Here is a 23440-nt window from a genome sequence, read left to right as displayed (position 1 = left end):
TGAGTTTCATTTAGATGTGCACCACGCTTCTTATCTTCCCTTGCGTTACGATCAAATTTAGCAATTCGATCACGATCACGTAGCTCTCTATCTAGTGACTGCACAGCATCGGCTTTGACGTTGGGTAACAGGCTCCTCACTGCCCTTCCCAACATCAATTCGGCGGGAGAAACTTTAGTTACATTGTGAGGCCAAGAGTTATAAGCGGCAACATAGTCGGCAAGGGAATCCTTCCAATTTTGCTTTTTAAGCCGGGTTATGGTTGCTACTTTGTTGATTCCTTGCATACTTCGCTCTACAAGGCTATTTTCAGTCGGATTAAGTGGTGTAGTACGAATCAGTTTAATGCCCTAAACATCTCTTAACCAGGTTTGCAAATCCAAGCTGTTAAATGGTGGCCCATTATCAGCTTTTAGGGTTTTAGGTGCATGATAAGTATTAAAAATACGACGTAAGATCCGTTTGACAGCTTCAGTGTCTGTCTTTTCTATGGTAATGCTACTAGAAACCTGGAATAGTTATCTGTAAGCACTAATGCTTTCCAATTCATTGTATCCGAACATGAAGCAAAATCCATAGAAACGTATCAGACACGAATGCCACTCAGATATGTGGTAAAGTGTCTCTAATAAAGCATAATAATAATAATAATAATAATAGAAACGTATTCCCACGGGTTGTTTGGGAGCTCCGTCAATGTAATTGGCAAGGGTGTTACTTGGGAGTAGGATGTCCCCTCAGCAAGACCTGATTATCGGCAAGCTAGAGCGTGAGCTTTTTGCTCTCAGGATCGGCTATAGGAAAGGCTAATCAAAGGCTCAATAAAAGGCAACACTCTAAATGCTTTTTACTAGTTTATTTGGGTGTTACTCACAAGATCTGTGTGGGCTGTGTGGGTGTTAGGCGATGGGATGGCCGGCCGGCGCTTACTGCTGCTGCTGCTAGGGTCGGTCGGTCGCTTTTGGGAGGCAGTATGGAGGCGAGGTGTTCACGTAGCCTATCTCGAACTAGGCGGCACGTGGCTGCTCCACTCGTTCGAGATGTCGGGTCCTCAAAGGTTATACTCCTGTCGGGAATGGCCTTCGACCGACAATGGGGTGGGAGATTGCGCTGAATGTGCGGAATTCGGAGTCCTATTAGCCCGATCGGGAAGGAACGTCAACCAATCGGGTGTATTATCCGGTGTCTTCGGCGGTATCTGCTTCTAATTTGGGCTGGGCGCCTCAAAACGTTCGTGCAAAGCACTATTGGGTCCTAATGGCATAAAAGGGTTAGGGTAGGTTTGGGGTTAGGTTTATGGGCTACTGGGTTTATTGATTGCTAATTATTTCTTATTATTGAAATAGCATACCTGTAGGCGAATTCCGGCGCGTATTTTCTTCGAAGAAAAGAAAATTTTCTTGCTGGTGGATTATGGAAGAAAATTTCTTCTCTTCGAAGAAAATGTGCGCCGGAATTCACCTGCTGATTCACTTATCACGTATTTTACGGCGTAATTCTGGATATTTTGTACCACTGGTGGTATTTCCTTAAAGTTTAACTTTAGCTTTTTTAACAGCTTTAGCTGAAATTGAACGTCTTATAGCTTTGGCGTTCACTACAAGAAAAAGACCGAGCCAGCTTTCTATTTCCCCCAGTAGCCTACCCTTTCCCTTCCCTTTTTCATCTCTATTTCTCACAGTCCTTTCGTCAACTCGCGACAACTCCTCGAAAGTTTCCCCTGCAGCAGTTTTTAGTGTGTTGTGTGCAATGTTCTAAATGTATTTTACAAATTTAAACAGAACTAACAATCATGATTTCATTCCTTGCTGTGCGCTTGAACAAGCCAGTTCAGTTTTTGGCAGTCGGTAGTTTTTTGGGTTTTTCTTCCACCGCCCGTGTGGTTTTTACCAGTGCAGTATTGTACCGTAGTGCTTTAAACCGCGCATCGTGAAGGAAGCGAACCAGATTGACAAGGGTCAACTGGTATCGTGCCACAATAAAACATTGTCACCTTCATCCCCCGGTGATTGGTTCCCCCGTATAAATCAGCAGTGAGAACGGCGATACGTTTTTTCTCCCTACCTACAGTGTAGAAGACCAGCTGCTGTGCGGTTATCGAACGGGAACGGATAAGTATCTATTGTATACATCTATAGAATTGCTTTCGCATCTCCGAACAAATAGCGTTGAGTTCAAGGTTGTTTTTCGCTTCACTTCTGTCTCTCTCCCGGTGCAAGTTTTGCTCGTATAGGGGAGGCGTGTACAAAATAGCCCACTAATTGGTTAAGTTTTTTTCTCGTTTTTTTTTTTTATTAGTATTTAGTATTTTTGTTTTTGCCCGTACAGGGGAAGTGTGTACAAAATAGTCCACTGATAGGTTATTTTTTTCTGCATATATTTTTTTTTTGTTTTTTTTTCTTATTTGGTTGTGGTTGATTTTTATCCCGCATGGACGATTCGGATGGAGGCGATACGCCTCCTAAAGATCTCGTTGCTCGAACGCGGTTTTATCAACCGTCTTCGGCTGGGCCTTGGGTTGTCTATTTCCGGCGCAAAAACAAGATTTTGAATGTGCTCTCGATTTCTAGAGAGCTGACGCGTAAATATCCTGGGACCGTTATTCACCAAGTGAAGCAATCCAAGCTGCGTGTAACTGCACCTAGTTACAAAGCAGCGAATGAGATTGCTCAGCATGAGGCTTTTACTGTGGAATATTATGTGTATATTTTGGCCAGAGAGGTTGAGGTGGAAGGGAAAATTATCGACGCGAGTCTGACCTGTGAAGACATTAAGACAGGCAAAGGCGTTTTTGAGAACCGGTCCATTCCTGATGTGGCTATACTGGATTGTAAACAATTACAATCAGCTTCCATGGAAGGAAATAAGAAAGTGTTTTCACCGTCAGCCTCGTTTCGAGTGACTTTCCCTGGTTCCGTCCTCCCAAAATTTGTTTGCATCGATAGTGTTTTTTACCCAGTGCGTCTTTACGTGCCGAAGGTATTCAATTGTACCAACTGCAAGCAGCTTGGTCATAGTGCTAGCTTTTGCGACAACAAGCCCCGTTGTGGCAAATGCAACCAAGCTCACTTGGAAGATGATTGCACACAGGAAGCTGAAAAATGCAGCTACTGTCGTGAGGATCTTCATGACTTGCAGAAATGCCCGGCATACAAAAGGCGCATTCGAAATGAGAGTCGCTCCATTGTGAAGCGCTCCAAGAAGACGTATGCGGAAATGGTGAAAGCTTTAAATCCGCCTGCAAAAGAGTCTTCATCAGCCATCCCAGTTGGTAACTCTTTTCAAGAGTTGTCTTCCGATGAAGCGAACGACGACGAAACCGATGGGGGAGATTCTTCGGAGGTACACGCACCCGGAAAAAGGAAGTCTCCATCTTCTCCGGGACTGCGCCGTAAGGTATTGAAATCTTCCCTCAGAAGTTTGCCTAATTCCAAAGGAGGTGGGGCAAATTTGAAAATCCCGAAGAAACAGGTCTTTGATGCTTCCGTTCCATGTTGCAGCAAAGATCTGCCGCCCCCGCCTCCACAGATAAAATACACTTCGAAAAGAAGCTCTAGACAAGAAAGCAAAAGAAATGCTACTGAAGTCCCTCGCTCTTCCTCGAAAACCCCCCGGGCTAAGCGAGGACTGATAACTTTTACGGCCCTTGTGGATCGCATATGTAATGCTCTCGGAGTTTCAGACTCATTCAGAGGCATACTCGACCTTTTTCTCCCCGCTATAGAAGAATATCTCAGGGAATTGACTATCTCGTGGCCCCTCCTTGCTTCGATCATATCTTTCGATGGCTAATTCATCAAGTGAGGTACAAGATATGATCACTGTGCTACAGTGGAACTGTCATAGTCTAAAACCTAAATTAGACACATTTAAATTTTTGCTTCACAATTCCGATTGTGATATATTTGCACTCTGTGAAACATGGCTTTCTTCTGAAGATGATCTTAACTTCTACGATTTTAACATTATACGCCAGGATCGAGATGATAATTACGGGGGTGTGCTTTTAGGGATCAAAAAGTGCCATTCATTCTACAAAATCCCCATCCCGACTCATCCAGGCATAGAAATCGTTGCTTGCCAAATAAACGTAAAGGGTAAAGATCTTTGCGTAGCTTCTGTTTATATTCCTCCAAGAGTTTCAATAAACCGCCGTCATCTTTGGAATGCAGTCTCCATGCTTTCATCTCCAGTTTTAATACTGGGTGATATGAACTCACATGGTACTGGATGGGGCGAATCTTATGACGATTATAGAGCGGCTATTTTCTATGACTTATGCGACGATTTCAACTTGAACATTTTGAACACAGGTGAAGTGACACGTATTTCATCCGACGGCAAAGAAAGCCGTCTTGACCTGTCTTTGGGATCAAGTTCACTATCATTCGATTGCATGTGGAAGGTGATCGATGACCCCCATGGTAGTGATCACTTGCCCATAATAACTTCTATCAGAAATAATGTTGAAAGGTCAGAACAGTCAATTCAGGTTCCTTTTGACCTCACTAGGAATATCGATTGGCAAAAATTTGCATCAGCGGTAACTTTTGGTATCGAATCATTCAACACTCTCCCACCGTTGGATGAGTATCGATTCCTAACAGAATTGATTTATAAAAGTGCATTAGAATCCCAAAAGCAACGAGTTCCAAGTGCATCCTTCAAAAGACGACCAGCCACACCTGGTTGGGATGATGAATGCACTCAGTTGTATCGAGAAAAATCTAATGCCTTTAAAGCTTTTCGTAGATATGGTACCTCAGAACTTTATTTAGAGTACTCGAAGCTCGAAAAAAGACTGAAAAATCTTATTAAAGCGAAGAAGCGCAGCTATTGGCGACGTTTCATCGATGGCCTCTCACGAGAAACTTCAATGACGACGCTTTGGAGAGTGGCTCGCAACATGCGAAACCGCTCATCCTCAAATGAGAGTGACGAATACTCCAATCGTTGGATATTCAACTTCGCAAAAAAGGTCTGTCCAGACTCAGTTCCAGCTCAACCGCCATTCTGGGAAACCCAGAGAGACGATGCGTTGGACAGACCATTCACTATGCTGGAATTTTCTATGGCTCTTCTTTCATCAAACAACTCCTCTCCGGGACGCGATATGATTAAGTTCAATCTTCTTAAAAATCTCCCTGATATCGCTAAAAGACGGTTGCTTGACCTGTTCAACTCATTCATGGAGCACAACATTGTTCCACCTGAATGGAGACAGGTCAAAGTAATAGCTATTCAAAAGCCTGGGAAACCAGCGTCTGATCATAATTCGTACCGCCCGATCGCTATGTTATCATGTTTGAGGAAATTGTTAGAAAAAATGATCCTATCCCGACTCGATCACTGGGTCGAATCAAACAACATGCTTTCCAGTACACAATTTGGCTTTCGCAAGGGCAAAGGAACAAACGATTGTCTAGCGTTGCTTTCATCAGATATGCAACTAGCCTTTGCAGACAAGGAGCAATTGGCTTCGGTTTTCTTGGACATTAAGGGCGCTTTTGATTCAGTTTCCATAGAAATATTGTCAGAAAGTCTGCACAATAGTGGACTACCTGGAATGTTGAATAATTTCTTGTACAATTTGTTGTCAGAAAAACACATGAGCTTCACTCTCGGTCAACTGACAACTTCCAGAATTAGCTATATGGGTCTTCCCCAAGGCTCATGTCTAAGTCCCTTGCTTTATAATTTTTATGTTAAAGATATTGACAACTGTTTGGAAGAACCATGCACGCTTAGACAACTTGCAGATGATGCTGTGGTCTCTATGAAGGGCCCACGAGCAGAAATTCTGCAAAGACCATTGCAAAATTCCCTTGATAATCTATCCACTTGGGCTAGAAGCTTAGGGATCGAGTTTGCTCCGCAAAAAACTCAACTGGTTGTATTTTCTAGGAAGCGGAATCCTGCCCAACTAAAGCTTAAGCTTTTGGGAAGAGACATCGACCAGTCTTTGACTTCAAAATACCTTGGGGTCTGGTTTGATTCAAAAGGCACTTGGAGAACTCATATTAGGCATTTAACGGAAAAATGCCAACAAAGGATCAATTTTCTACGAACAATTACCGGAACATGGTGGGGTGCTCACCCGGAAGACCTCATAAAACTCTATAAAACAACTATTTTATCTGTTCTAGAGTATGGCTCTTTCTGTTTTCTCTCAGCAGCAAACTGCCACCTGATTAAATTGGAACGAATTCAATATCGTTGTTTGCGTATCGCCTTAGGGTGTATGCACTCAACACATAATGCGAGCCTAGAGGTTCTGGCAGGGGTTTTACCGCTACAGAACCGATTCTGGGAGCTCTCGCTAAGAATACTGATTAAGTGTGGAGTGAGCAACACACTCGTTATCGAAAATTTCGAAGAATTGCTCAAACTGAATGCTCAGTCAAAATTCATGAGAGTTTATCTCTACTACATGTCATCTGACATTAGCCTTCCATGTTATAACCCCCCACGTGTACGCTTCACCAATGACAGTTCCTCTGTTGAATTTGATCTGTCCATGAAACAAGCTATTCATGGAATTCCAGATCAACTTCGATTTATTACTATCCCACGTATTTTTAACGCAAAGTACCAGAATGTCGATTCCTACAGGAGATATTTCACTGACGGGTCCCGTATAAATGGATCCACTGGCTTCGGTGTCTTCAATGAAAACTCTTCCGCCTTCCGAAAACTTCAGGAACCTTGCACGGTTTATGTTGCTGAGCTGGCAGCAATCAACTTCGCTTTGGGGATGATCTCAAACATGCCCGCAGACCACTTCTTCATCTTCTCGGATAGCCTCAGTTCTATTGAGGCACTCCGATCGATGAAACCTGTAAAGCATGCATCTTACTTTCTTACAAAAATAAGAGAGCAGATGTGTGCACTGGTCGAAAGATCATATAAGATTACCTTTGTATGGGTCCCCTCACATTGCCTAATTTATGGCAATGAGAAGGCGGACTCTCTCGCAAAGGTGGGCGCTGAGGAAGGTGAGATTTATGATAGACGAATTTCACACGATGAATTTTTTCATTTAGTACGTCAAAGTTCTCTTCACGGTTGGCAAAGCGATTGGCTAAATAGCCAACTGGGACGGTGGTTACATTCCATAATTCCTAGAGTTTCCTTGCGAGCCTGGTGGAAAGGTTTGGACGTAAGTCGAGATTTCATTCGCGTGATGTCAAGACTTATGTCCAACCATTACTCGCTAGATGCACATCTACACAGGATTAACCTCGCGCTGAGCAATATTTGTAATAGGTGTGGTTCCGGTTATGACGACATCGATCACGTAGTTTGGCAGTGCCCGGATATGGACGCCTCCAGAGCGCAACTTTTGGATACCCTTGCGGCCCGAGGTAGACAACCCTATGTTCCAGTTAGAGATGTGTTGGGCACCCGCGATTTCATTTATATGGTCGCAATTTACGATTTCCTTCGCTTGTCTTGTATAAAAGTTTAATTCTCTTGTGTTCTCTTCTCCAGTTTTTTTTTTTCTTCTGTGTTGTCCCTTTTGTGTTGGATTGAGGATCCTGGCCATCCGGCAGACGAATACCGGCAAGAAATTGGTACCAACGCCATGACACGATAATAGAGCTACCACGCTATACCTCCCGGATGAGCTGCAGAGAACCCTAAACCCAATCCTTACCATGTCCTTCCCTTTCAAAATTGTGACCATTAACCTCGAGTTGCCACGAGTACCCTGGCTCCATCCCATACTAACTTTGGCAATGAAAAAGTAAACAAATTGTAAATAGTACAAAAATGAATTTCGGCTCCGTAAAGCGTTACACGCATTTGAGCCCCAAATAAACGAACTAGTTAAAAAAAATAACAATCATGATTTCTTTTTAATAATTGTACTTATTTCTCCTAACATATTCAGTGTGCATGCTTGTTGTATAGGTTTCTTTTAAGTTTTAATTACTTTTTAGTACACACATAGTTTAAGTTTAATATAGCTTCAAGCGACTAACATTTTAACCTTACTGACGAACTAAACACATAATAGATTTTTCTTTTTATTCGGCATTATGATTTTGGATTTTATGCCCCAACGGTAACAAGGGTTTACTGTTGGCCATGACAAGTTGGCACTCAGGACAACTTTTCACGAACTATTCCACCTCACGATCCATGTTCGGCCACCATAGACCTTGCCTCAAAAAGTTCTTCATTGTAGACATCCCCGGATGGCTACGGTGAGCTACAGTTAAAACCCGTCTACGCAATGTAGATGGAAGCACGAGTTTTTCTTGTTTTAGGAGAACGTTTCCTTGGGCATACATCTCGCGTTGGAAAGGTTGGTACTTTGAAATACTCGGTGGCCATTTTACATCCTTGTTCAGCCACTGCACAACTGTCTGCAATTCTTCGTCTTTCAATGATTCCTCCCGAACCTAAAATTTTTATTAAAGAAAAAAAAAAATACTATCGCTCCGCTCTTAAACCAACGCAAACAAATTTTGACTTACCTGTGTAGAGGTCAGAGCTAAAAGCTGATCGTTAATATTATATAAGTCTGCCTCAACTAAACACAACTCATGTGGTTCTTTTTCTGCGCCGAATTGCGTGTCGTTACGCTTTCCACCAATCCTAGACGCTGCATCAGCAATGTTTTCCTTGCCCGACACATGTTCGAAGTCAAAGTGAAAATGATCCATTCTCAAAAACCAACTCTCGGCACGCGACCTAATCCGTTTGCCTACGTCTCGTCTTCACCATAAACATAAGCGCTTCGCTATCAGATCGCAATGTGAACTTGCGTCCCAGGAGATAGTATGCAAATCTTTCCATGGCCCAGACAATGGCCAGCGCTTCACGGTGCAACTGCGGATATCGGCTTTCAACGTCAGTCAAACTTTTCGATGCCCATGCTATTATGCGCCTCTCCATGGACACAAAGTCTTCCTGAGCTAAAACAGCTCCTAATCCCCATGGAGATGCGTCGGTGTATAGCATGGTCTGATCTTCGTCCTTGAAGTAACCTCGTTTTACCAAATCGTTTTGTGCCGCACGTTTCAAATCGTCGAATGCAAATTGCTGTAGCTCAGTCCACTTGAATTTGGTGGTTTTATTGAGCAAATCGCGTAGGGGCTTTGTCATGTGGGAAAATTTTTTGATGAATGGACTGATAAACGTAAGCATGCCCAAAAAACTCCGAACTTCGGATACATCCTTAGGTTCTTCAAAACGCATTATATACGAAATCTTTTTCGGTGTGGGTAATATGCCACTTCCATCCAGGGTGAATCCGACAAATTCAACCGTTCTCTGGTTGTACGTCGATTTTTCCTCGTTTATAGTCAAATTATGACTCTCCAGCACGCTTTTAACTTTTTGTACATTGCTCTGAAGCTCTTTTATAGAAGGCGCGAATACCAGTACATCATCGAGATATACAATAATGCCCTTGCAATTTATCAGTATCCTCTCCATGGCCCGCTGAAACAATTCTGGGGCACACGACAAACCAAAGGGTAATCTTCTAAAACGCATTAAACCGTTTGCGGTCATAAACGTAGTTACGTGACGAACATCTTCATGTAGCTCTACGTGAAAATACGCGTCTTTTAAGTCCAGTTTAGAAAAGAACAACGATCCATTGTTATGTGGAATGTCAGTCCATATCTTTTCCAAAGACGGCATGGGCTATGGCTCACGGACTATAGCCTTATTGACTTCTCGATAGTCAATGACAATTCGAAAATCCTTAGCACCTTGTCACCACTCCGCAGAGGGCGCATGAGACTAGGAGACAAATTTGTAATAATCCAGAATGGCTTCTGCGAGCACTTTGCACAATTTGCTTATCCTAGGGTTCTGTTGGAGTGTGATGTGGATGTGTGGGCGTGTATCCCTCGGCGTCTCCAAGCTCTCGTCTGTCCGGACAGTTTGGGGAATGAAGACCACCGGCACCATGCCGGCAACCCCGCTGCTTCGCACGCCATTTTCATGCTCACACCACGACACATCACCCATCATGGCAAAATGCAGCACCATGGGTTTGCTGGTTGAAAAAGAGAAGGCCTACAGTAGGCATCAAAGCACGCATTAGTTGAATAATTCAATCATTTTCGGTTTTTGCATAGTCTTATCGATCTCAAAGGTTTATCTCTAGCCCCGCTGACTCATCAGGGACTCTAACTCTGCCATTGCGAGACTACGTTCTACAGAAATAATTGAAAAATGGTCTTCTGCTGTGCATCACACAATCCCGTGCAACTTACATCGGTCAGACACTACGCACACTGCTTCACTGGATAGCACTATACCACACGGTCTGATTGACTATGAACCGACAACTGATGGCTTCTCATAAGTGTGGATAGATTATATTTTCTATCGGTGCGTGTATTATGGAGTGGTGCTCATCTCAGATCGGCCTTCGTGATCTCGAGAGATGCGTCTCAATCTCTTATCAGAGAATGAGCTCCCCTGTGTTAGGGTTCCTAATACCGGTACTTTGGCTTTATGGCAAAGATAGTTCTTTGACTGGATATTGGTGTGAGAATGGTTGGGTGATGTCGGGTGGAATATAAGACTATTGATTAGTTTTAAACTTTAGCAGCTTGCGCCCAGCGGAGCATCCATGAGGCATGCGGCGCGACCAATCGACTCTTGACAACGATTGATCCGTTGAATTTGTTCTATTGTTAGTGTTGTTGTGTGGTGATTTGACATGATATACATGGCCCGAAACTTCTGTTTTGATTGGCGGGCTATGAGCACCATCAGAGGCTCAATCCACGAGAGCAATGGATACTCACCGCAACAATCAAGCCAGAGGGCAGGTTACAATACCCCCGCACCAGACAGTAATATGGGGAGAGCATCTATAATGATCTACACAATGTTACTGCTATCTAAATCACTACAGTCAAATCCACTCACACGACAGCCAATTGCCGTCCAGATTATTAAGTGTTCAGTTTTGTCAAGTGTAATCCGTAATCCATTTTAGAGAACATTCTTGTCGAGTCAGATTTTGAGATCTTATACAGAGGCATTATGAATTTACTAACGGTTCAAACAGTTTCGATTTGCGGTTGTTGTAGTTGATCAAGGGTTGAACTGTCGTTGTAATACCGATCGTGCTGGAGTATATTTCACACTATAGTGTTCAATTCAGCATCTGCTATCAAAACAAATACTATTCCTGCATCGAAGGAATGCTAAGAATCTCCAACGGCTCACACTATTTAGAATTTGTTTGTATTTTCGATTGAGTCCTGTCGAGTCATGAGAAAACTGAAGGTTTCTCACGACCAGTCTGATTAGATTTAGCTATGCTCGATTCTTTCTTACCATGTCAGAAGAATTTTTGAATCGCTTCTGACTGTCTAGACAGGAATTTAATGAGATTCTCATATTCGTACTTTTTCTTAACTGACGTTTTAATTTTTTTGTTATTGCATACCGTGGTGAATCAAAATCCGGACGGTACCAATATCTGGACACTCTGATTATATTAGTCAATTAGAGTTAAATTAAATAACAATATGTTGAGTTTTTGTTCACTCCGTTGATTATTAACAATGCTTATTACTTTACATTTATGTTTAATCTAGTAACCATCGTCAAACAAAAAATAAAAATAAAAACAAATAATTTGTTCGTGTTGAACGTCATTTCTCCGCGTTCTGACTCCAACTCAAGTTTAACGATCGATGACCGCGCGAACATTGTTTGATTGAAGGAACAGTTTGTGAACTATATTTTATAGCAAGTTTTAACCATAAGTGTTTAGGAAAAGATATTTCAAAAGCTTGGTGACTTCAATGTTGGTGAATAAGTCGGGAATACATATTTATCGGTGCTTCTAGAGACTGTCCGGGATTTCAAGCCAGTGTTTTAAGATCCGGACATCTTCTAAAAGATGTAATTCTTCCCTAAAAATATAAAAGACCCTGGTATAATTAGTGTAAGTGAGTTTTGTGCAAGAAAAAATAAGAGAAAACTTGAAAAATAACTATTGGAAGCTTTGTGAGTATTCAACATTTAACTCGATGTGAAATAAATAGTGTTAAACTTTCATAATAACAGTTTGATCTGCACCGACTGCAGTTCAAGCCACACGCACCTCGGCTCAGGTAGTCAATTGCTAATATTACAAACGTGCTATTCTTTTTGACATTATAGGGCAAACGCAGACATCAAGCTTATTAAATATCTATATTTTATTGCGTTTTGATATGATTTTCATTAAAATTAAACGAATATTATGTGCTATTACACAGTGTCCGGATTTTGATTCATAAGTGTCCGGATTTAAATACACCGTTTGCATCAGTTGTCCGGATTTATGGACAAGACATGCTCAAGTATTTGAATGATTTTCATGTTGAAAACATGATTTTTACCAAAAAGTTCATCAGTAGCGTAAAGATCTTGAGTTAAACAAGGTTCGAAACAATATTACATTAAAGGTTTTCTGAAACAACACATTAATATTAGCATTTGAACATTTGTGTCGACTTAAGCGTCCGGGTATTGATGCACCACGGTATTTCAATACCTAAATCTTTGAATATTTTCGCGTCAAGAGACTGCAAAAGTAATCTTATGACTGAGAAGGCAAGACTTTGTTCTTACCTCGCCTAAAGGATACAGAAGGTATCTTTCGGCTATTGCGACTGCTCATAATATAACCTATTAAACTCATTTATACTACACACTTTACCCGTTTGCACTTAATTTTACACTACAAAACACTCAATTCAAACATTTTCCTCATTCATGCTTTAGATGGCCATCTTTATCCTAGCATTCATCGACTCAAATTCACTGCACACAGTTTTTCACACTATACAAAATCGCATATACAATTAATTCTCTGTTCACACAAATTCACACTAATTTACACAGTTAACACTTAATACACCATTCACTCAGAGATCAAATCTTGAGCAGCGAAAACACCTAAATTCCTGCCGTTCTCATCTTCCAGTTCATAAGAAGTTGCCCCTCTCCTGGCAATTACCTTGCAAGGGACGTACACTGGACCTAGCTTCGCAGCATAATGCTCCGCTGCATTGGACAGCTCGAAGTGCTTTTTGTACACTTTCTGCCCTATCAAGAAAGTTGGGGGTAATGCTTTGTGTCGGCTATCGTAATTTTGCTTATACTTCTCAAATTGCTTCTTATTATTCCTAACAACCTCTTCATACAAAGGACCCACAACCTCTTCTCTTCGTTGAGTAAATTGATCTATTGATGGATCAGAAGTTTGCCTATCTTGAAGATGGTCCCTTCCATCTACGATCGATTCATACCCATGTACGAGGAAAAACGGAAAAAAGAAAAATGTTTCGTATTATTGATAGCAAATTCGATCTGAGCGATTTGCGTATCCAAAAGACGATGATCACACTGACAATAAGTCCTGATGCATGCCAAAATGACTTTGTTCACTCTCTCTACTGGATTGTTTTGACAGTGACGCCGAGCATTCTTAAAATGATGGACATTGTACTTCTTTAACAATTCTTGGAATTTGTTTCCCAAAAATGTTACCGCATTGTCTGAGATCAATGTTTGAGGAACTCCCAGTTTGAAAAACCATTCAGTTTCAATGATTTTTGTCAAGCTATCCACGCTGATTTTCTTAACAGGAAACAGGCGAACGTACTTGGAAAAAATGTCCAAACATACTAATAAGTCAGTGTTCCCCGATTTACTTTTGACAAATCCACTTAAATAGTCAAGTGCTATCATTTGAAAAGGACGTGTTGCAATTCCACCGAACATGACGATTTTTTTTTTAAATTTAATTTTTGTATTTTTTGAATTGCCTAAAAATTTGCATACAGATTCTTTAAGACCAAAAATGCCATTTTGCACCTTCAGACCGCCATTTTGAACCTCGCCTTATTTTTGAGAAGGGCGTATCGGAAAATGCATAGCAAATCTGTAAAAATCTGTAACTCGAAAACGGTTTGTCCGATCGATTTGAGATCTTCTACAAAGTTGTAGGTATTGCTTAGGACTATTTGGAGAAAAATGCACTGTAAAAAAAAGTTACAGATTATTTTTTATTTCAAAAAAAAAAATTTTGTTTTTTTTTTATTTTTGGATATGTTTTAGGGGACAACTTACACACTCAATTTGTTCGGTAAAAATTACTGGGTTTTGGAACTACCGAAAAAGTCAGTAAACTAAAACAAAATGTCAGAAATCGAAAAACAGAGATTTTTCACTGAAATTTTGCAGAGAGCTTTCTTTTTATATCATACATCGATAAGAAATAAAACATGGTGAAATTTGCTTTTCAATTTCGCGTGGCGACAGTTTTCATTTTACTGACTTTTTCGGTAGTTCCAAAACCCAGTAAAATTTTACCGACCCCAGTAATTTAATCTAAGTGTGTATGTAATTTATTGCACAAATTTTCAAAATGGAAGAATTATGGACAAAAAAGTTATGATTTTTTTTAAATTACAGATTTTGAAAAAAAAAAATCGAAATAAAGGAAAACAATATTTTTTTATGTGATTATTTGAAAGTACAGAAAAATTGCAATCGAAAAGTACTTAGGTAATTTTATTCTAGGTTGCATCAATTCCGAGATATATTCATATTTATATAAAATTTTAAAATAAAAAAAAGTAAAATAGGCCCTTTTCAAACATATTTCGTGTTTCTCCATTCCAGAAATATTTTAGTTTGATTGAGTGAATCGTAGCTGAATTGTTTATTGTTTGATCAAAACCTATATGGGGCTCTGCACAAGAATGTACCCCTCCCTTTTACTCTTTCATGAAATTTGTAAACAACAAGGCTAGTAAAAGTCAAAATCCCATACAAAATCAAAACAGTGCAGAGGCCTATACTAAAGTATTTAAAAAAGTATGCACGGTAAAAAAATATAAACGAAATTTTCATATGAAAATTTTAAGTTCATTGTTCTTAAAAACCGCAAAATTGATGTTTTTAATTTTTGGATATGTTTTGCAGCATATTGTTTGTAATTTCTTGCACAATGCCTCAAAACGGAAAATTTTTGGATAAAAAATAAATTATATAAAAAAATAAATAAAACGAATTAATGTTAAACGATATTACTTGTACGTTTTTTTGAGTACAGAAAAATAACTATATATTTTTAAATACGAAAAATTTCTATCAAAAAATACTCAAGTAAAATTTAGCTGAGATGCATCACTTCCGAGATATACACGGTAAATCAAAACGTGGCATTAAAAATGTGATTCAATCACAACGGAGTACCTTTGGTCCCCAGGGCTAAGCCCAGCTAATGGGTAAACTCTCATCGCGGCAAGATCGTACAACCATGGAGAAGGAGTTTGTTTTTTTTGTTATTTTGTTTATTTTTGTTTGTTTTTTTTGATTATATATATATATATATATATATATATATATATATATATATATATATATATATATATATATATATATAGCCATTCCATGAAAAACAGATCTAGTGGGTCTCCGAATTCCGTGAAAATTTGCTATTTTGTTCCTTATCCGAAATAAGGATACACGTATTTTTGTATTTATCGATTAGGGTGACTATTTCCGAAATAAGGTGACCAGAAAAATCGCGATTTTGCAAAATTTTTATTTTTTTTTTAATTTTAACATTTGAACCGTTTGACCGATTTTCAATCTTTTTGGATGAAATGAAGGCTACAGATTTTGACTTTTCAGGAAAAATATAAAAATTCACAAAAATGTGTTTTTTACATGAAAAAACTCAATAGTTTCCGTTATTTCGTGTTTTGAAGGCTTCGGGACCGAAGGGGCTATCGCTGTTCTCAATTTTACGTATACTGTCAAATTTTCAGCGATGTATTTTTTTTAGTTTTTGAGTTATATTTTTTTGAAAATAAAAATCAGTCATTTTTTATCGGCACACACTGTAGGTCTCAGCGCATTAGATTTGTAATGTTTAAAAAAAAATAACTTTTGAACAGCTTAACCGATTTCCAATCTTTTTGTTTGGAATGAAAGCTTAAAATTTTAACAATTTTATTTCTTAATTATATCAACTACTTTCTTGTTATCGTCACAGCTCGAAAATTGTCTAACTTCAATTTGTGTTTCAGAGATAGGGATAAACGAGTGATATTTCTGAGTGCCTTGAACTGTTTTTGCACTTGAAAATAGTTGGTTAAGATCTTGTGAAATGATATCATATTCCTCAGTAGTTGAATAACAAAAGAAGATTTGTGTAAGCTACTCTTCTTTCCGATTTTGAGCCCAATCATATAGCTTGCTGAGCATTCCAATGATGGCTTTGAACTTCATCTTGAAGAATAAATGTGTAGTTTTCCGAAAAATCACAAATTCACCATCTATAAAAATGTAGCTTGCTCTTTTTTGATGAAATCATGAGGTATTAGTTTCTCCAATTTACGAGTAAAATATGATACAAATTCTTCAGGCTGCTTTAAAAAAGTTTCAATATCACACCTGTCGGTTGTGACGTTTAAAAAAAGGAACGTTTTTCTTTTATTCATCTACCATGTCCAAATGTATGGGTATGGGAAAAACGTGTATGTTCATCATACCTACTAACATAGGCAAAAGTGATGAAAACCCTTGTGGAGCCTGTTTAGTAGAATACCTGTAAATATACAAAAAGATGAGTAGTACTGTTCCTTTTAATTCTACTATTGTATCCTTCGACAGATACGCGTATTTCAACCTCAACTGTAAAGCCGTCTTCAGTGTTGTGTACTTGACTTGACTTGGTTTGTGTTGTTGAAATCAAAATAAAATTTTCCGGAATGGAGAAACACGAAATATGTTTGAAAAGGGCCTATTTTTCTTTTTTTATTTGAAAATTTTATATAAGTACCGGGTACCCACGTTGGTTTGACCACATTTAATCTGAACACTTTTTAATCTGTACCCCGCTCATTTGCACATCGTTCAGATTAAAAATGGTTCAAACTTCATTTAACTTATGGAACGGAGTGAAGTGAGATGGAACGCTGTGGAACAGAACGCAGAATCAACACAAAACAGCGAAAGAGGTAACCAGAAACATGTTTCTAGGGTGACTAGATGTTCAAATTAAAAATGAACCCCGATGGTTTGCATGAGGCATCGTTGAAATTAGCGGGGGTGCACGGTATGAGTATATCTCGAAATTGATGCAACCTAGAAACATTTTTCTTAAGTACTCTTCCAATGCATTTTCTGTACTATCAAATAAACACATAAAAAAATATTGTTTTCCTTTATTTCGATTTTTTTCAAAATTTGTAATATTTTATAAAATTATAACTTTTTTGTCCATAATTCTTCCATTATGCAACATTGTGCAATAAATCACATAAGTGGTCTCCTAAAACATGTCCAAAAATAATAAAAATCACAGATGCATTTTCATAGAAAATTGATTTTAATTTATTTTTTTTAAATCTGTAATTATTTGCATGCATGCAAATTTCGGTTCTTTCGAGTTTACCTAACGTTAAGTTGTTTTTACCCATCACGGAGACTTCGAAAGCTAACGCTGGGTAGATTTTGTTTGCACTGGGTTGTTTGTTTTGCCGTTGTCAAATAAACAACCTAACGATAGGTATATATCAGTTAACTCAAATTTGGGTTATCCCACGGAAGAACCGAATTGCGTCAAAGAAGTCAAAGTTCGGTTGATTTGCGGCTCCGTGTATAGTCCTAAGCAATACCTACAACTTTGTAGAAGATCTCAAATCGATCGGACAAACCGTTTTTGAGTTACAGTTTTTTAAAGATTTGCCATGCATTTTCCGATACGCCCTTCTCAAAAATAAGTCGAGGTTCAAAATGGCGGTCTGAAAGTGCATAATGGCATTTTTGGTCATAAAGAATTTGTATGCAAATTTTCAGGCGATTCAAAAAATACAAAAATAATCGGTTTTGTGAAACGGCGTGGAATCGCTCTGCTGCAAAAAAATCCAGAACGCAAGTGTCAAAAGTAGCCCGTTTGACGATATCTTAAATCTATTGTAATTTTGAGAAGTGTCAGGGTGACGCTATAACATAGTAAGCGAGTCCCAAGTAATAGAAGAGTGCATGGTGACGTCACGAAAAATTCTCCTTCTCTGTCCCTCTTTCATCACGCTCAATTGACTATCCTGCTCTTTGACACTCACTGCTGGGATTGTTTAGATTTTTTTATATGGAGTTGACATTCACTGCTGGAATTGTTGACATTTTTTTATATGGAGTTTCGAGGTTAGGTCAGACGTGGGACTGGTATGCGGGTAGACTTGCGTTTGGCGAAAGAAATACTCGGATAACATGTCCCATATGGCAAAAGTTTGGATTTGGGCATTAAAAACACTCGCATTGTTTATATTTTAGTTGAACATCTTTTTATACTGCAATGAAACTGTGTTGAGTAATGCCACGAGAACTTTCCACTGTCAGTAACAGTGTAACGAAAACATTAGCATAAATATTTGAATGCGTTTTTCTCAACATGATGATTTTCTTGATGGGACTGTATTGCGAGTATGGGCAGTATAAGATACTCCAAAATGAATCTTTTAAACCAGCGAACACCCCACCCCTTCTTCAATACGGTTTTGGTATGGGAGTTCACTCCTTATAATTTGCATTCCTAGCTATAATTCTATTTTCAAATTGTTTTTACAGGTGACCCACTACACGTAGGAATGGATCTAACGATAGCTAGTTTCGATGCAATTTCAGAAGTTAATATGGTAAGCATCGTCCGAATCATCTCATCCACCACTCTCATCAACCCCACCATCCAGTCACAATTAGGAACTCGAATCAATCAATCCATCATTTTGCCATCAACAATTCACATCACCTGGCGATGGGCCACCAATTTCTAGTTGCAATCTCTATTAGGGTGGTTCAAAATCTTCATATTGATTCGAAGAAAACTTAGACTGCACAAATACTTCAATGTTTGTGGTGAAGATGAATCGTAGCTAAATCACCGACCTTCCGTTTGAGTTGAAAACTTGGATTGGTCACCACCAGCAAGTGGCCTAGCGATGAAGTTTTAGTTTAAACAAAAGTTTGGTTTTCCAGATTTGTGCTCTTGAAAAATTGAGGTTTGGCTTCGATTCATCTTCACCTTAAGATCCTTCGTTTGGACAACAATCAATAATCAGCTATTTATTTGGAAACGGTCTTCGACAAAGTTGAAGTTGATAAATGTACCTATCTAACAGTATCAGAGTAGTACTAACCCTAAAAAGCACATTAAAAACCCGATTGAATGCATTACTTCCATTTCGCATAGTACCTACCTTCCATGCAGTCTCAGTTTTCACTCAAAGGAGTTCAAATTTTAGGAGGGCACTCACCTAGAATTGAATGAAGCAAAAACGATATTTTGCACCACTCTAATCCCCTAATACATGGCGATGGAGCTTGACTGTGACTGGGATATTTTTAGGACTACACGATAACAATGTACCTTAATCAGTACTGGAAGGACGAGCGATTAGCGTTCAACGCGTACTCGATCTGGGGCCCGGACGTTCCGGGATCGGGTTCGGGGTCGGCGGCTTCCGGTGGGACGCAAATCGGCAGCCGGCAGTACGACCAGAACGGCGACATCATGATTGAGGACGACGGCGCCAACGACGTCATCACGCTGTCGGGGGACTTTGCCGAGAAGATTTGGGTCCCAGATACGTTCTTCGCCAACGATAAGAACAGCTTCCTGCACGACGTCACCGAGCGGAACAAGCTGGTGAGGCTGGCCGGCGACGGATCCGTCACCTATGGGATGCGCTTCACGACGACGCTGGCCTGCATGATGGACCTGCACTACTATCCGCTCGATTCGCAAAACTGCACCGTGGAGATTGAGAGCTGTGAGTAGGAATTGAAAGATTTATTCAGGAACAAAAGGCGTCAATAGTACAGTGGGAAAATAGGAACCTAAAAAAGCATCTAATTGTTGTGGTTGATTGCGGTTATCTAAAACCTTCATATGGAAAGGAATCGACAAAGTTTCATTCGCCGGATTCACGTGGAAGTGTCAGTTTTGTAATTAAAAAAAATGTTCTCGAGGAAACATTTGTTGTTGAGCAAAATAACCGTTATTGTTTAATTTGCGTTCATCTTTTCCCACTGTGCAACGTGATGGAAAATTTTACGACTGTTCGTCGACCAAATCACGTTGCTCGCTTTCACCGGGAAAACCCACGAGATTGATTAACGCCCGATATGAACGTGTAACGATGTGGGTTTTCATTCGAGAAGAAGAGAACTTAATTTTCCCCATTTCAAATTTCATGCTCGTCGGATGTAGATGGCTACACCGTATCGGACGTTCTGATGTACTGGCGGTCGACTCCGATTCGAGGCGTGGAGGAAGCAGAACTGCCACAGTTCACCATAATAGGTTACGAAACTAATGATAGAAAAGTGAGTGCCCTATTTTTAATTCATTCTACAAGTGTAATTAGTCGCAGCTAGCGCCGTTATAAATGCAGCTTCCGTTTCCGATAATCATTTATCCACATTTTTTCCACGGTCAATTACAGGAAAGACTGGCGACAGGAGAATACCAGCGGTTGTCCTTATCGTTCAAACTGCAGCGCAACATTGGCTATTTCGTGTTCCAGACCTACCTGCCGAGCATCCTGATTGTGATGCTGTCGTGGGTATCGTTCTGGATCAACCACGAGGCCACTTCGGCCAGGGTGGCACTTGGGATTACCACAGTGCTGACGATGACTACGATTAGTACTGGAGTGCGGAGTTCGCTGCCAAGGATTAGTTACGTTAAGGCCATCGACATCTACCTGGTTATGTGCTTCGTGTTTGTGTTCGCGGCCTTGCTGGAGTATGCCGCTGTTAACTATACGTACTGGGGTGCGAGGGCGAAGAAGAAAAGTAAAAAGAACAAGGAGGCGGAGAAGAAGGTTTCAAGTGAGTATTTACTTGATACTTACTTAATTTAGTAGTTTGCGCAACAAGGTGTTCAGATTTTTAAAGATTTCTAGTAATCTGCGGGACTTTTATTATTACGATTCAAACTAACGCAAAATCAAACAAGTTCAACGCCTATTTTGGGTAATACAAGAACTAATTGGAATGTAGACTTTCAGATCAACACCCATTTATTTCAATGATTTTTGAGGGCTAGCAACAAACTTTTGAATTCAGGTCTAGGAATCATAACGCGTAAGCAGTCTCTCGGCGGTTTATGAGTATGGTAAACAAATATTACCTGTCGAGCCGTGAGTCCAACGGCAGTTTAAGGCTGTTAGAATAAATAAATTCGTTGAGTACCGGACTGCGTATTAGCGATGAGCGATTTTGAATCGATGTTCCGAACATCGATGTTTTCGTTTCGATTAATCGATTTTTTTTCATCATTCGATTTTTTGTTTCGATTCAAAAGTATGAAATTGATTAGATTTTTTCAATGAGCTGATGAATCTTAAACATAGCTTTGAGGCATTGTATGTATGATTTATTATTTCAAACGTTATTTGATTGAAGGAAATAAATAATCAAACGCAAAAAGCAATTGGTCTTATTTTGAGAGTTATTTTGCAAATTTTCATGGGGAGCCAGATCCAATTCTTGGCACTTTTGATTCACTTCGGTTGTGGTTTTTTTTAGCTACTGAGCTTATATTTGGCCACAATATGCGTCTTATTGGATTGTGCTACTATTCTACGAATGTCATTTCCCCGAATTTCAGTTCTCCGAATGACCCGTCTCTCCGAAAACCATTTCCCCGAATGACCCGGTTCCCCGAAAAATGTTGCAGTTTAATAAAGTGCAAGAATAGTCTTCAGTGACAGGGTGCTAAACTAGAAAGAATGATTAGAAATCAAAAGAAGGATATATGTGATCATTCTCGATAAAACACATATTTCCAAAAATGCTGAGGACGGTAAAACTCGAAAGAACCGCCAATCAAATAAAGAAGGGTGCATATCCGATGACCGGTACTTTCACCACCTTGAAATACAAAAAGTTAGGGTGCCGGTGCCATTAGTGGACTACCTAAGCTATAAAAAATCATAACAAAATAACGAAAAGCCTTAACAGAGATCTTTTGGCGTCAACAGAAAGATTTCAACCTCTACTATATGGGAAAAATATAAAACTTATTTTGTAACATAAAATCGCTCAAGCCACTACTGGTACACGTGTTCCAGTAGTAGCGCTAGTGCTCCAGTAGTAGACGTTCGGGAATGATACAAGCGATTTTAAACAAAATGATAAATTTTTACATAGTTAAAACATTTTTCCCTCGGAACAGCAATTAATATCTTTCGAATGATGCATAAAGATCATCTCTGGGGCTTTTCTCCATTTTTATACATCCATTTTAAAAACTGCTTCCATCCGTTGATCCATAACAGGAACACGACGGTAAATACTGGTGCAAGGGAGCAAATTTTTTGCATAGAGTTAATTATTTATATGACTTTTTGATAAAATAAAAAGCTGAAATTTGGCAAATCGACTAAACTAGGGATAATCTTTCCACCAAAAATAGCACATGTCGTTTTTATCGAAAAATGTAAGTTTTGTTCCATAGTCCAATCTACTGGTACATTACAACCATTGGTACAGACACCCTATGACAATTATGAGTGCTAAACATTTTTCGGGGAACTGGGTTATTCGGGGAAACGGGGTAGTTGGCGAACTGGCATTCGGGAACTGGCGTTCGGGGAAACGACATTCGGGGAACCGACATTCGGGGAAAAGTAGCACAACCGCGCATTATGAGCTTGAAAATCGAATCGATTTAAAAACATCGATTAAAACGGTGAACCGATTCGACAAATCGAATTTGAATCGATTTTGTAACATCGATATTCTGGTTAAATTTGCCCAACACTACTGCGTATCAACGAATGTAAAAAGTACAACAGCACAACAGTGTTTGTCAGTCAGCGTCAAAATACCGTTATAAGCTTAGTAGGTTCCTAAGCTCCTGACCCAATTTTAATACCCAACCCAACGAACAAAAACACATGTTTACTCAATTTTTAAATGTTTTTTGTTGATTTAAGTTTTGAAAATATTTTTTTGTAGTTTTGTCATTCCCCTTAGATTGAACTCAAATCTTGCGTGTATTTTGTTTTCCGTGTCCCTTCCAAAATGTCACATAGGAACAACCCCAGTGTTGAAAAGATAAACTCGTGTGGCATTTTTGTCGACATAATGAACGTCAAACATGATCAAAAGTATCGAAGTTCAAATTTGGACCAATTTTTAAATTAATGTTCAAATATGAAATAGCTGCTATTTGAGCGGAAAAAAATGCCAAAGAAGTAGCAAGAACACCTCTATCGAGTTATTAACTAAAGCAAAATTTTATAAGAAAAAAATTTGGACCCAATTTTAAATTATTGAATATATTTTCGTTTCCAAAAATGTCACCGCACGTCAGATTTTTGAGATATTGGCTGTCGAAAATTTATTAAAGTAATTAAATATTTAAGTATGAAAGTCT

The 23440-nt window shown here is 39.3% G+C and overlaps 2 protein-coding genes across 3 annotated transcripts in view; one reads left to right on the top strand and one right to left on the bottom strand.

Annotated features, from left to right (window-relative positions):
* LOC5573727 (gamma-aminobutyric acid receptor subunit beta-like) overlaps positions 1–23440 on the top strand; it is a 151159-nt gene that overhangs the window by 113267 nt on the left and 14452 nt on the right. For both annotated transcript variants that reach the window (XM_021839245.1, XM_021839244.1), the window contains exons 4-7: positions 18622–18689; positions 19400–19823; positions 20264–20379; positions 20499–20886. In XM_021839245.1, coding sequence (XP_021694937.1) covers positions 18622–18689; positions 19400–19823; positions 20264–20379; positions 20499–20886 — 996 coding nt within the window. The remainder of the gene's footprint in view (positions 1–18621; positions 18690–19399; positions 19824–20263; positions 20380–20498; positions 20887–23440) is intronic.
* Positions 8023–8814, bottom strand: LOC110674818. The gene is made up of 2 exons (XM_021839246.1): positions 8484–8814; positions 8023–8408 (listed from the first exon to the last, which is right to left on the bottom strand). Exons 1-2 carry the CDS (start codon positions 8670–8672, stop codon positions 8127–8129), a joined length of 471 nt encoding a protein of 156 aa, XP_021694938.1. The 5' UTR covers positions 8673–8814; the 3' UTR covers positions 8023–8126.

This window comes from Aedes aegypti, chromosome 1 (assembly GCF_002204515.2).
Source record: "Aedes aegypti strain LVP_AGWG chromosome 1, AaegL5.0 Primary Assembly, whole genome shotgun sequence".
In the NCBI taxonomy this organism is placed as follows: domain Eukaryota; kingdom Metazoa; phylum Arthropoda; class Insecta; order Diptera; family Culicidae; genus Aedes; species Aedes aegypti.
Note: the sequence above shows the minus strand (reverse complement) of the source record. Positions and strands in the feature narration are given on the sequence as shown.

Coding starts and splice junctions, on each gene's coding strand:
- LOC110674818 (XM_021839246.1), bottom strand. CDS start 8,672: ATGGATCATTTTCACTTTGACTTCGAACATGTGTCGGGCAAGGAAAAC. Junction 8,409..8,483: donor TAGCTCTGACCTCTACACAG/GTAAGTCAAAAT, acceptor TAAAAATTTTAG/GTTCGGGAGGAATCATTGAA.